We start from the raw sequence: 14,061 nt of genomic DNA, 5'->3' as shown, positions 1-14,061 counted from the left end.
ATAGCTATAGATCAATTTTGTTTCATTGCTTTCGAAAAGTACAAATGTAACGTTGGCAATCAGACACACAAGCCGCACGCCCTCTGGTGTTAAAACGATGTATTGCAAGATTCACGCAGTTTATTGAAGTTAATAAGTACCATGGCTAGGATCTCTACCCTGATTGAAGGCCTTTTCAGAGCAAAAAAGGGCCCTGTAGTAAAATGTTACCCACGCGAGGTTCGCTCCGTTTCGCCTAAAATTCTATCAATGTAATTCAATGTAAGGACTAAATAATTATATGGTTATCTTTTTCGATCAATGCGTAAATGCAGAAATGCTAGTTTTCCGGTTGTGAATTCCTCAGGTTGTTTGTAAATTTTATTCATTTTGTTGAATCTGCCGAGTAGGACTCAAACTTGGCCAGAGAAGGGAAGCTAGCTCAAGTGCTACTTCCTTGTTAGTCAGAGTCAGTGTGAGGGCAAGCGTCAAGAAGTTTCAATCCGGAGAGTAGAAGAATTATTCTTCTTTTTTTTTTTAATGATGTTTTTTTGACAAGCGTCCTCGGCTATTGAACGCAACACTTATTTAAGAAGGACAAAACCTGGAGCAATCAAAACATGGAAGGCAAATTTGAGAACGCTCTTCTTGCGATCGCTTGCTAAATTAGCGGTAGCTAGTTAGCTCGTGCGCTATCGGTTAGCTAGCAGGCTAGCTAATGTTGAAATGCTAGGACCTGGATTACAAGGACCCGGCACCATCAGGCGTTTCTTTAGTGATTTTTGGCCTTTTAAAGGGATTACTTCGACAGACATTTGTTAGTATTGCTAATGCAGTGGGTTTTGTGTAGGTCGGAAAAGAAAAAAATCGTCGCTGGGAAGAATTTGGCTATCTTAGCTAGCTAATTGGCTAGCTATATAGCTACCAGCTGAATTCGTTTCAAATGTTTGGCTTTGTTTACCGGGGACTGGGCACTGGAAACAATCATTTCAGAACGGAAATATTCAACTCGACCAATTTTTAGATGCCTAATCCGGAGATTTCTCACGAGGGTCGGGGCAGGAGCCCCCTGACACAAAGGAATCCCAGACATGAGAGACGAAGTAAAGCTGGGAGCGGTGCTAACGCTACCCAGCGAGAGAAACACCGGGAGAAGAGGCGCTCGTCGTCGTCTCGTCGGAAAAAACACAAGCACGCCAAGGAGAGAGAGCCGTGGCACACACCGGAGAACCCGGACGGCGAACGTCGAGGTGCTTTTGAGCGAGATGGGGACATTCACAGCCTGGTGGAGTACGACGACGTTAGTTCCCAGTCTGAACGTTTTTCTGGAAGCCCTTCGCCGAAAGCAGACAGGCGCTCGGTTGACCGATTAAGCGAAGTTGAGCTCCAAGATAGTAACTTAAGCGGCAATACGTCGCCAGATAGAAGATCGCGAAGAGACCACAATTCCGCTTATTCAAAGCGAGACGAAAGCAGTGGCTCAACGGAGAGAAGCAGACAAGACCGAGAAATTAAAAGAAAGGATCGCGCCAGTCGTGAGAGAGACCCACCGTCGAAATCCCGCGGTGGAAGCGGCACCAGCGGAAACAAAACCAGCAGAGACGGTGTTAGGAATCACGACAGCAACGGCAAAAAGCCAGCCACGGCCATGGCTACAGACAAAAAGGAGTCCAAGCGACACAAAAGTAGAACAAGGTCGGAAAAGGATCCTCCTTCTGCATATAGGGAAACGCCGCAAGCTTACAGGGACGAGCGCGAAGAACTCCGGGCCTACAGGAGAAGTCCAGGGTTCAGACCCGAGAGCCCTTACAGCACGTCTTACTCATATGGGTACCAGTCTCCCAGTGCGAACTACAACCAGTTTATATCACGACGAAGCCCGAGTTATGGAAACAAGAGGCCGTCTCCAAACTCAACGTACTACAGTCGGGATAGCGAGGCTTACGGCGCCTATAACGTTTCAAAGTCGCCAAGCTCACACCAGAATACCAAGAGAAAGCGCTCCCCATCCAGCCCGTACACCTGGCGCAGGTCTCCTAGCTATGGCCGCCACAGCCCGTATGAGCAGTGGGAGCTCGCCTCAAGTCCCTACGGTCGAAGACGCTCCAGGAGTCCCTACCGAAAGTCCCTCAGCCCAAGCCCAGATCCGAGGTAAAAAAAAAAAAAAATCCATATGGTTTCTTGTTTGCATATTGTAAGAACATGCAGAATTTGTTGGACACGCCGTTTCCTGTTTAGTGTTTTTGTGTTCTGTTTGGTATTTTTGAATTTTCTATTAATCACTAACTTGAAGGTGAAATGAACCTCCTATTTGGATTTCGGGTGATGCCTTCAGGTTTCCGCAGATATTGAGTTTAAACGTAGTGGTATAGCTATTGAAGTGGTCATTTGATGAATGTCAGCCGCCGTGGTTTAGTACTGATTCTCGGTACAGAATGCTACTGAGAGAATGCTACTCCTGCTGGGTCTGTCACGCTGCTTGGCGATGGCACAGGGACAACCCGAATCTCATAAAACCACCCAACATTCTTCAAAAAGTCAGACTAACCTATCAAATGCAAGTTATTTAATATACAGTAGAAAACACTTTGATGAACTCTGTAGCATTTGATCTTGAAACATTCGGCCACCGATACACGTGGCGTGAAGTAGTTAGTCTGACTTTTCCCCACGTGAATAACGGAGTCTTTGAGGCATATTATGTAGCTGGTCTTACCACAAATGTAGCCAGAATGTAATAGTATCAAATTACATTAGATAATGTAGTTAGAATATGTACAGAATTATGTACAGATTGTGTAGCTGGGATTACCATAACGGTAGCAAGAATGGGATAGTGTGCTATATTGAGCTATACCTCCGTCCATTTTAACTTTGAGCTTTAGTAAGAAATAACAACATTGTAATAAATTATTTCTAGCGTGGATTTGTTTTCAGAGCGTCATTGACACATTTTTCATTGTCATGAAAACGTTGAACTTTGACCTATTTTAAAACCATATTTTGCGTTTTTTTGGTAACATTCTTTTGCCTTATAGTCACTGGTTGTGCAAAATTACCTCACCGCACACATTATGTAATATGAGAATAGTTTTTTATTTGGTTGTTTTAATTTTTTGTCTTTGAGGTGCACTTTTGACGAAGTGCTTTTATGGAATTTCCATTGAGATTTTTCCCTTTTCAGTTAAATGGTTTCAAGTCCTCCTGCTTAGCAGATGATGGCACCACCCTTCAGTATCTGTACCATGTATATCTTGGAATGCACTCACATTAATTCAGCACAGGGCAGTCTAGTGCAGTGCATTTTCTTGCTGTATGGTTTTTTAATTGAGTAGTGACCAAGGTTAATTTTTTGTTGTTGTTGTTAGGCTAATCTTTATGTTGCGGTACTCGATTCCACAGTGACGTAAAATGTGGTGATTTGAAAGCTTTTGCTGAACAATGTTAGCTAACCAATTATGGTTTTATGAGTGCATCAAACTCACATTCTTCATCTTTCTCCATGTTGGTGTCCTCAGTTCAGAGTTCATTGCACTTACACGCTTGAGTGGTGCAGTATCTTTGAGGAGTTAACTCTGTTGTCTTCTCTTACAGTGATTGCTGTGTGATTGGTTGTCTTTATATGTATACTTTGTCATTCTGGTGTTTGCTGCTTTTTCTCATTGCCAGGCGCCCTGGGCGCTCGCGAAGTCGTAGCCCGTACACATCATCGCGCCACTCGCGCTCCCGCAGCCGCCACCGGCACTCGCGCTCTCGCAGTCGACCTTCCAGCCTCTCGCCTAGCACGCTCACATTCAAGAGTAGCCTGGCAGCTGAGCTCAGCAAGCAGAAGAGGGCCAAAGCTGCAGAGGCCGCCCGCATTAAGAGCTCCAGCAACACCTCCACCCCAACCAAGGGCTCCTCATCCTCCTCCAGTGCTCCCCAGCCCAGCCCTGTCCCCAATCATGCCGTCAAGAAGCCTCGGGCTCCGTCCCCGCAGCCTGTATCTGAGAGAGGCCCCAGGACCCCCGTCTTGAGCCAGCCGCAGTCCCCTGTCGACAGGCCTGCCAAGGGTAGCTCAGAGGCCCCTCCACCTAGCAAGGACACCAGGGGGAAAGAGGAGCGGAAGAAGGGGCAGTCCTCTCAGGGGAAGGAGAAGGAGAGAGGGAACACTCAAGCGTCCTCTCTCTCTTCCCTGCCTCTACCCCCCATCCTCCTTGAACAGATTGATGGAGCTGATGGGTATGTATTATATTTTTTTTGTTGTTGTTGCTGTTTATTTTGTGTGGTGTGTTTTGTTTTTCTCCAAGATTTATTTGTAGTTACAGTATTTTTTTTGCAAGTCACAATTTCATTTGGAGAGAACTATTAAAGAAACTTCAACGTCATTGTCCACAGGATGGGGAAAAAAGGCAATGTGTAATTTAGTTAACTACAATTAGTTACAAATTGTGGGCTCTTTTTTGAAAGAGGGGACTTCCTGCCCCTGAAATAATTTTTGAAATTGGTTAAAATATGCAGTAGAATTTAGAATAATTTTAAATATATATTTGGAGTTAATTTGTAAATTTGTAAGGAATCTTCCTTTTGTGGGGATCATTTATTAATTTTAAAATATCTTTTGCATTCTTTTTGAGTTAAATAAAAATGTAAAAAGCAGGATCCTTATTATTGAGTTATACATGCAGACATGTTCCTTTGATTGTGATGCTCACTGGCTTGGTGGGAGGTGTGTGTGTCTCACAGCGGGTTTGGCTGTGTCCTCCCAGTTGGCTTCTTGTTCTAGAAAGCTAAACATGGATCTGTGAAGTGCTATCTTTTATTTGGTAGCAGTTACTCGGCTGGAGAAATGAAGATACTCAGGCTCTGGTCACAAACCCTTGGTCACATGGTGGTGTTTTTAAAACCAAGGTTTATGACCAACTGTAACATTTGGACAGAGGATATTTCTTTCTCATGATTTGTGCTAGATAAATCTGTTCTTCTTTCTGTGTAGCTAATTATCCTCATCCTTGTCTTTTTGCCTGTTTGTAGCTTGAAGATCTCCTTACCACACTCAGGGAAAAAGAAACCAGAAAAGAAAACCCGCCACCTCCTGACTGATCTCCCTCTACCTCCCGAACTTCCGGGTAGTACTCTTGGATCACCTCATAGCCCTCCAGAGGAGAAAAAGGCATCTACTTTGCGCAAGAGACCCAAGTATGTTACCACAAGGGTCCCTTAGATTTGTCCCACATACTTAACATTTTTACACTTTGGGAGTAAGTGCTGGTGTCGTATGCTTTGGCAGATGTTTTCTAGAGGAATTTCTATGGTCCGTAAATGTTTTGCTTGTAATGCTTGTGGACAAGGCCTGTAACCTACTATGAGTATGGCCATATGAACATGCTTGAAAAGACATGGTAATAGTTGTGGGGTTTTTTGCAGAATATGTGGCCCACGGTTTGGAGAGATTAAGGAGACTGAGATAGATTGGGGGAAACGATGTGTTGATAAGTTTGAAATCATTGGGATCACTGGAGAAGGTACCTATGGACAAGTGTACAAAGCCAAGGATAAGGACACTGGTAAGATACCAAAACAACTGCCTGGTACTTTTATTTATTTATTTTATATATATATATATTGTGTGTGTGTGTGTATGTATATATATATATATGCAAAAAATATATCTATTTTGCATATATATATTTATATATATATTTATATATATTTTATTTATATATTTATTTATTTATATATTTTATTTATATATTTATTTATATATATATATATATATATATATAATATATATTGTGTGTGTATATGTATGTGTGTGTGTGTGTGTGTATATATATTGTGTGTGTGTGTGTGTGTGTATATATATATATAATATGCAAAAAATATATCTATTTTGCATATATATATTTATATACACACACACACACACACACATATATATATACACACACATATATAAATATATACATATACACACATATATAAATATAAATGTTATATATATTTATATAAATTTTATATTTATAATATATATTTTATATATATATATGGAAATAAATTTATATATATTTGTGTTATTTTATTTCAGCTTATTACTACCTGATTGTAGTCAGTATCCTAAGTATACTGATGTAAATGAGGATCATAAGTACTCTGTTAAAATTTGTTAGATCAGCCAAGTGTAATGCCTAATGCCAAAAATACTAACATATTTGAGGAACTTTTGACAGCTGTTTGTACCAGCAGGTATTGCAAATGGTGTTTTGGTACAGTACTGTACCAAATGTACTAGTATTCTGCATGTGTTCCTTACCTTTTTAATTGTACAATGTGATTCACTAGTCTTCACTCTGTTTTGTGGTTTCTGTTTCTGATGACATTCTTCCATTTACATTGCCTTGAGAACATTCCACTGTTGTATGGTGTAGAATGTTGATTTAGCACTCATGTCTCTTATTTAGCTGAGATGGTGGCCCTAAAGAAGGTCCGATTAGACAACGAGAAAGAGGGCTTTCCCATCACTGCCATCAGGGAGATCAAGATCCTACGGCAGCTCAACCACAAGAGCATTATCAATATGAAGGAGATTGTCACAGACAAGGAGGATGCGGTGGACTTTAAGAATGATAAAGGTACATGCTGAATACAACCAGCTGCACAACTTTACGAAGTAGGAATAGGTAAAACTCTATACGTTCCCTTAGAACTGACGTCACCTAAACATAAGCACTCTCCCTAAAAGGTGTTTAGCTGTTCTCAGACCTTAAATAAGCAGCAGCTAGAAAAGAGCCTGTGATTGACACATTACAGAAGAAACTGTTTTTGAACTGCATAGTGCTATGGGCATTTTAAAAATCACTGAATAATGAAGTTTCTTGTTTGCAGTGGGCTGTGGTGCTGTGAAGTTTTATGCAGCATTGCAATCCACGTATTGACTTGGGCTCTCCTTTGGCAGGGGCATTTTACTTGGTGTTTGAGTACATGGATCATGACCTGATGGGGCTTTTGGAATCTGGCCTGGTTCATTTCAATGAGTCTCACATTAAATCCTTCATGAGGCAGTTGCTAGAAGGCCTGGACTACTGCCACAAAAAGAACTTCCTGCACAGAGACATAAAGTGCTCCAACATCCTGCTCAATAACAAGTCAGTTTGCTTCAGATAATCCATTATGAACAGTAGAATAACATGTTTTTATTCTGACATGCATTCATTTAGCAGAGGTGCTGGTCATTAGAATATTTCGTTTCATGCATGTGCCTTGGGCATACAACAGAGTACATTAACTACAATATCTTAGTTATCAGCTTCCGAATGTAATATTCTCTTTTCATTAGGGGCCAGATAAAACTGGCAGATTTCGGCTTGGCTAGACTCTATAACTCGGAGGAAAGGTGAGTGCTGTAATGTATCACTAACCACAAACTGAGCTTGCATAAAGCACTGTTCCTATCCTGTCATGAAGCCCCCAAGAAATACCTGCTGTGCTGTAATGGTAATACTTGTGCTGCCTTTGTCCTGCAGCCGGCCCTACACCAATAAGGTGATCACCCTGTGGTACCGACCGCCTGAGCTCCTGCTTGGGGAAGAGCGGTACACCCCTGCTATTGATGTGTGGAGCTGCGGGTATGAAATTGTTGTATGGCTGGACATCTAGACAAAGGTTACTGGCCTATATTAATTACCAGGGTTGAATAAATATAAATTGCCTCTTGCTCCCTTTTGTTTTTTTGTTTTGTTTTATTTTAAACATTAGGTGCATTCTTGGTGAACTCTTCACCAAGAAACCCATTTTCCAGGCCAACCAGGAGTTGGCACAGTTAGAGCTGATTAGGTAAATTGGTCCTTTTCATCCACTTCTACCTCTTCTAACATTTTTTCTTTTCACATAATCAATAAAAGCAAAGTCTTTTAAGATGGTGCTGTGGTTTGGTAAACTGATGATATCTATGCTGATCTTATTCCTCTTTAGTCGTATCTGTGGTAGTCCTTGTCCTGCTGTGTGGCCAGATGTGATTAAACTGCCATACTTCAACACCATGAAACCAAAGAAACAATATCGACGCAGGCTGCGTGAAGAGTTTGCTTTGTGAGTAACCGCCAACAGCTCAAGTGATATGAATGCACCAAACAGTTAAACCAATGATTTAGTTGTTCACTTTGGTTTTTCACTTCACTACAAATGTTGACAATCAAATGTTGACATTTCAAAGCTGCTTTGTGACCATATCTGTTGTAAAATGTGCTATATAAATACATTTTGATTTGATTTAAAATGTTATCAAAGTATTCCTAAAGTATTTCACTCAATCTTCTCTATAAATGCATGCTCAAATCTCCATAGGCTTGTCTCGAACTCCATCCATGTCTTAGCTAATGTCCTGCAGATGTGCCGATGTAGTTCAGGATGTTGTCTTGCTGTAATCTGTAAGAATGAACAAATGTATTGTGTGTGTGTGTGTGTGTGTGTGTGTGTGTGTGTGTGTGTGTGTGTGTGTGTGTGTGTGTGTGCGTATATATATAATAAATAATCTCCTGAAAGTTACATAGATGTATAGTTCCACTTTGAACATATATTTATGCTCACATAATCAATAAATTACTATCCTAGCCATTTTCCAAAATTGTTTGCTTTAAAATTACATCACATAGCTTACGATTGAAGCAAGTGTATGACTGCATCTATTTATGGAAAAGATTTTGCCTCACATTGCTCTTAATACTCTATGGTTGTATTAACTTCAGAACTCCAGTTCAAAACTTGCAAAGAATTTTAGATAACAAACATATTAGCTTATTGACTGTATTTGAGGGATTTTTGACTAAACTGTTCCTTTTAAAACACAGGATGCTAGTTTTGTTTATGAATAATGATGCTATTATGGCACTTGGAGTACTGTTAGAATTACTTTGGTCTTGTAGGGTAAGAACTTTGGAGCTCAGCTTGTTACTTTGATTAGTTAGACATTGAAAATGGAACCATTAACGCTTAACATATAACTCTCAATGGTGTGTGTGTGTGTGTGTGTGTGTGTGTGTGTGTGTGTGTGTGTCACACCATCCACTGGCAAAGGAATTGTTCATTCAACTTGTGCCCCTTTTCTGTTTAGTATTCCTCCAACAGCTCTGGACCTGTTTGACCACATGCTGGCCCTGGACCCCAGCAAGCGCTGTACAGCAGAGCAAGCTCTCAGCAGTGACTTCCTCAGAGACGTGGACCCAGCCAAGATGCCCCCACCAGAGTACGACCCCCACTTCATTACTTACTAACGAACTTGTCTAGTTTCTTGCTCTCTATTCCCCACATTTTTTCCTCCCCCTTTCTGCATCTCTTTCTCTTTCTCTGCAACTCTTTGCCCTCCCCCTCCCCATCTTTCTAATATGTATGTACTTTCTCCCTCGCAGCCTCCCTCTGTGGCAGGACTGCCATGAGCTGTGGAGTAAGAAGCGTCGGAGACAAAAGCAGATGCCAGAGGAGCTGGCTGCTCCTAAAGCTCCTAGGAAGGAGCTGGGCTTGGACGACAGTCGCAGCAACACGCCTCAGGGTTTCCCTGCTGCCTCAGGGGGACACAAAGGTCCTGGTGCTGCCACTGGTGCCACCATGCTGGGTAAGCACAATAACTAGCTCTCCCCAGCAGACCATGCACACCAACCGCAGCCACCTCAGGCCATAATTAGACTAGTCCCGCTCTGTATGGAAGGATATAATTCCCAAAAGAATGCTCTCATGTGTCCTCCGTCTCCATGCTGAGTCCCATGTGAATTTGTGCAGGTCTGTACACAATGTTCGCCTAGTAATATACAACGTATTTAGTCATAATACCATTCAGTCTGCAGACACTGGGGAACGTTGGTCAGCCTTAAAGTAGCTGCTGAGTTGCTTCATTGATTTAAACTTCATGTTGTCATGTGTTTTGCAGATGATGGCTAGACTCCATTCATGGGCCCAGTTGTAAATACTGATTGGATTGTAAAATGTCTGGCCAGAAATAACGCATTGAAATGCCCACTTTTGGCACAAGCCCATTAAAGAAAAAAAGAGCTAAATTAATTGCATTTTTGTACAGTTTTGGTATATTTTCTCAATGCCATTTTTGTCTCCTCCAGACCCCAAAGGTCCCAACTCTCAGCTGACCCAGGAGCAGCTGGCTGTGCTTCTGAATCTTCTCCAGTCTAAAAGTGCCCCACTGGGTACTGCACAGCTCTCCCAGGCCATGGGCTTCAAAATGAACTCCGACACACTGCAACAGCTTACCAAGGCCCTTCTGGCTGGCCCTGTTGAGCCTGACAGGCCCCCAGAGCCCCCTGCGCCTCCCCCCACGCAGCCAAAGGTGGCAAAACCACCCCACCCTCCTCTGACAGTGAGTGGTGCACCTCGAACCCCACCCCTGCCCAAGCCTCCGTCACCCCCAACCCCACAGCAGGCCAAGCCTGACGCAGAGGTTTCGGCTGCAGCGACACAGACTGCAGTCACTATGCTGCTTGCTCAGCTCCTCAAGGTCCAGCAGAGTGCAGGTGCTGAACCGCTTGTGGCAGAAGGGCCGGACGGGACAATTTCAGCTGCGGTGGGGGGATCTGCCGCGCCCCCACTTTCTGCGGAGATAAAACAGCCCCCAGAGCCCAGTCCTGTCTCGCCAGGTAAACCATACACATTTAGACTATATCATATAGTTTGTCTGTGATTAGGCCTTTTTTTTTTTTCGTGATGAACTATTTGCATCCACAGAGACATTTATTTGTAACGCTCACAGCATGGCTTTTGTCTTTCAGTGACTGAGGGGGGTGGGTCGTCCTCCAGAGCTTTGGAGCCGATCTCTATCCTGCCTCCTGACCAGAGACCTCCAGAGCCTCCGGAGCCCCCACCCTGTGCAGACCTAGACTACCGACAGGCCCCTGAGCCGAAGCAGAATCTCTCCTCCTCCACAGGGGTAGGAGAGGCAACACGGCCCCCTGAGCCTGATTATCCTCCCCTGCCAAGGGGCGCTGAGGGACCTGGGTATGGAGCAGACTACAGCCGCCCCCCCCTTCCACCCTTTGCCCCCACAGGCTTTGGCGACAGCTACCTCAGCCACATGATGGCAGGTGGAATGGCCTCCCACGCCCTGAGGGAAGCCTTTAGTGGCAGTGTGAATGTGCCTGCCCCCACCTCTGCTGCACCGGAACCCTTCACTCATGCCGGAGCAGCAGCTGCTGGGAGCACTGGCGGGGCCTCTGGAGGAGGCACTAGTGCTATGGTGTTCAGCGGAGACAAGGACCATCGCTTCGAGTACAATCACAGCCCTATACCTGTGGAGAGCACCTCCCACCCCACCAGCATACATCTTTACAACCCTGCTATTGGCCAAAAGGATGGAGGACCACATCCCCCTTCAATACCCCCACCTCCTCCAGGCCAAGCCTGGAGCTCCCCCTCCCGGTCAGGGGCCCCACCCCTCCCACTTGGGTATGTCCCCCATTTGAACACTGCTGCACTAAGAGGCAGGGGACTACCTTACTGATGGGCTCCCCAGTCTAAGAGGGGTAATTTGGGGACAGACTCATGCCTCAGAAAAGGAAGACTTAAAAAGACAGAAGCAGTTTCCGTCTCTCGAGCCAGCAGTGAGTGCTTTACAGAGGCGCACTCCATTTGTAATAATTCTAATGATGGGTGCCGAGGTGCACTCCAGTGAAAGAATGAGGCTTGAGTTCAAACTGGCGGTATGAGAGATGAGGGAAATTGGTTTTTCTTCTCACACTTTTTCCCCCTCTCTATGATTTGGTAATCTATCCTACTGCTGTCTTTTAAATTAAATTTTACCTTTTTTGAGTGTGCATTTACCAGCCAAGGTAAATGTTTTTATTATCTGTACCTTAGTGTCTCCTTTAATTGCATAAGGACATACTAGTATTACAATGTTTTGCACTACTGAGTAAAGTAGGTGGAAACAAAAAAAAAAGGTATGAAATGAATGATGTGCTGTATCTGCACAAAATGGAATGACCAGTAATGTAGTGTTTTTTTTTGGTTGTTGTTTTTTTTAAATTTGATTTTACTTTTTTTTTCTTTTCTTTTTTTTTTTTCTTTTTTTTTTTGTTTACATTTTCTAAACAAGTAAACATCAATGGGCTTAGTCAATTATTTGCTGGAGTGCTTTTTTTCAAAAGTACTCCAGAGAGGTTGTCAGCACTTGAGTGACTAGGTTCCTTTAAATTGGTGTCTCTGCTGTACAACTGAATGGAACAAATCCTGCTTACCAATTCCACCAGCCCTTGTCTATAGCCAAATTGTAAAATTGAAACTAAAACAAAAAACGTTGAATCTAGTTCCTAAAAACAGGAGCTATAAAGGGGTTTTTTTTTGTTTGTTTGTTTTTGTTTGTTTGTTTTTTTGGCAAATGTTTATTAAAGAAAAGCCAACAATGTATATCTTTTAGTGTCCATTTTCTTATGTGTAAACACTTCTAATTGCAGTAGTTGCAATATGCTTCTAGCAGAACTGATAAGAGAATACTTTCCCAAACCCATGACCTCACTCACGTGTTTGAACTGAATCGCTTCTCCAGTGTGCTCTTCGCTCAGTGTGCCCTCACAGCTAGTGCAGAAGTTGCCACTGGTTTGACAAATCCTTAGTGTTTGCTCTGCTCTGCCATCTGATCCAACTGCTGTTCCCACCATCAAGCCATTCATGAGCTAAATCAGGGCTGTTGGAGCAGGAGGGCGAGAGGAGCAGGACTAGGAAACGTTGGCCTACATGACACCAGTAGCTAGCTAATGAGCTCATGACTAACCTTGTCATTGCACTTGCAACACATTGGGTTGGTGTTTTTCCTTGAGCACATGTGTATTGCAAATTGGTGAGTTGCACCAACACACCTGATTCACCTTCTTTAGGTTGGGTAAAAGCATTGGCGACCTGATGTGATTTGGGCTGCACAGAATAAACTGCAGGTATGGAATTAACTCAAGACAATTCAAAACAATTTGTGTTATGAGGAAGCCATCTTTTAGCTATCTGGGATGTCAGAACTAACCCCTGCATCAAAGCTACAAGAAACTACCAGCCACTAGACTTGTTTTTAATGTAGTTTTTAATTTCTATATGATATTTTAGTTCCATGTGAATTTTTGTTTAGCTTCAGGTTTCAGGAAGGATTTAATTTTAAAATCACATTTCTACTATTTCTACTAGTGCAGCATATAGGACATGCTTTTTTGCGCTTATTCCTTTAATACCATTAAAATAACAATAACCATATTATAACAGCATTCTTATTAAGTCGTGATTATTTTGGCTTGTTTTTGATCAAAAAAGTGAAATGAAATGAACCTGAAAACTGACACCTAGGAAGACAGCTGTTACTTCAACCCTTAGTTCTCTGAAAATTTTAAATAGTAAGTCATTGGTGAGATTATTAGAAAATGCATAATTATAAAAAGACATCAGAGAAGCACTTGTTTAATCAGATTCACTTTATCTGGGATCTGCCCAAATAAGCATTTTATGTTTAGTTGGTTTTGCGGTTAGAGATTACGCTAGCACTAGGAGTAAAATCAGTGGAGAGTAAATTGAGACAGTGACTGGAAAACTGAAATTCCTTCTTCGTTCACTCTGTTGATTACAAATACAACTATGGACCGGGAATGCTGGTAAATATTGCTTCTTTCTGCTCCTTTATTTCTTCTTTTTCTGAATTTCTACTGAAAAGAGCTGGTAATAACTTTGAGGTATATTTCAAATGAGGGGATATTACACATCTTTAATATAACAACTGAATTTCGTCCATCAAGCCATCTGTATGAACTCCAAAAATATCTGCATGGTGAACCGTTTCCGTTATCTGCTTCATATGCGGGCAATATGTTAGTAATGATCTTTTGTTAGGGATATCGGATGTGCATGCTTTTATGCGGGAGGATCCCGGAGACACTGTGCAACATCTATTGAATCGTGGAGGGAGAGAAGCCAAGTAGTGTGTCATTTTGATGTGAGCCATGTGCAGGAGGAAGAGGGGAGAGTAGAATTTTGGGAGAGAGTGATATCTTTTTATAAGATGTTTTCCCTCTTTGCCCATAGCACTTTTCACTGTCTAATGTTTTAATTGTGATGTCATGTCTGTCTTTTCCT

At 42.5% G+C, this 14,061-nt stretch overlaps 1 protein-coding gene across 1 annotated transcript; it reads left to right on the top strand.

The window, feature by feature from the left end:
- Positions 1-151: 151 nt before the first annotated feature.
- cdk13 (cyclin dependent kinase 13) lies at positions 152-12,360 on the top strand. The gene is made up of 14 exons (XM_027005935.3): positions 152-2,130; positions 3,649-4,200; positions 4,993-5,157; positions 5,386-5,525; positions 6,420-6,590; positions 6,914-7,103; positions 7,295-7,351; positions 7,482-7,583; positions 7,714-7,791; positions 7,930-8,046; positions 9,068-9,199; positions 9,363-9,565; positions 10,065-10,595; positions 10,728-12,360. The coding sequence occupies exons 1-14, from the start codon at positions 1,004-1,006 to the stop codon at positions 11,453-11,455; spliced, it is 4,293 nt and encodes a 1,430-aa protein (XP_026861736.2). The 5' UTR covers positions 152-1,003; the 3' UTR covers positions 11,456-12,360.
- Positions 12,361-14,061: the final 1,701 nt, after the last annotated feature.

This window comes from Electrophorus electricus, chromosome 14 (genome assembly GCF_041902795.1).
Source record: "Electrophorus electricus isolate QZ-2024a chromosome 14, ASM4190279v1, whole genome shotgun sequence".
Lineage (NCBI taxonomy): Eukaryota > Metazoa > Chordata > Actinopteri > Gymnotiformes > Gymnotidae > Electrophorus > Electrophorus electricus.
This window is presented reverse-complemented; position numbering and strand designations above follow the sequence as displayed.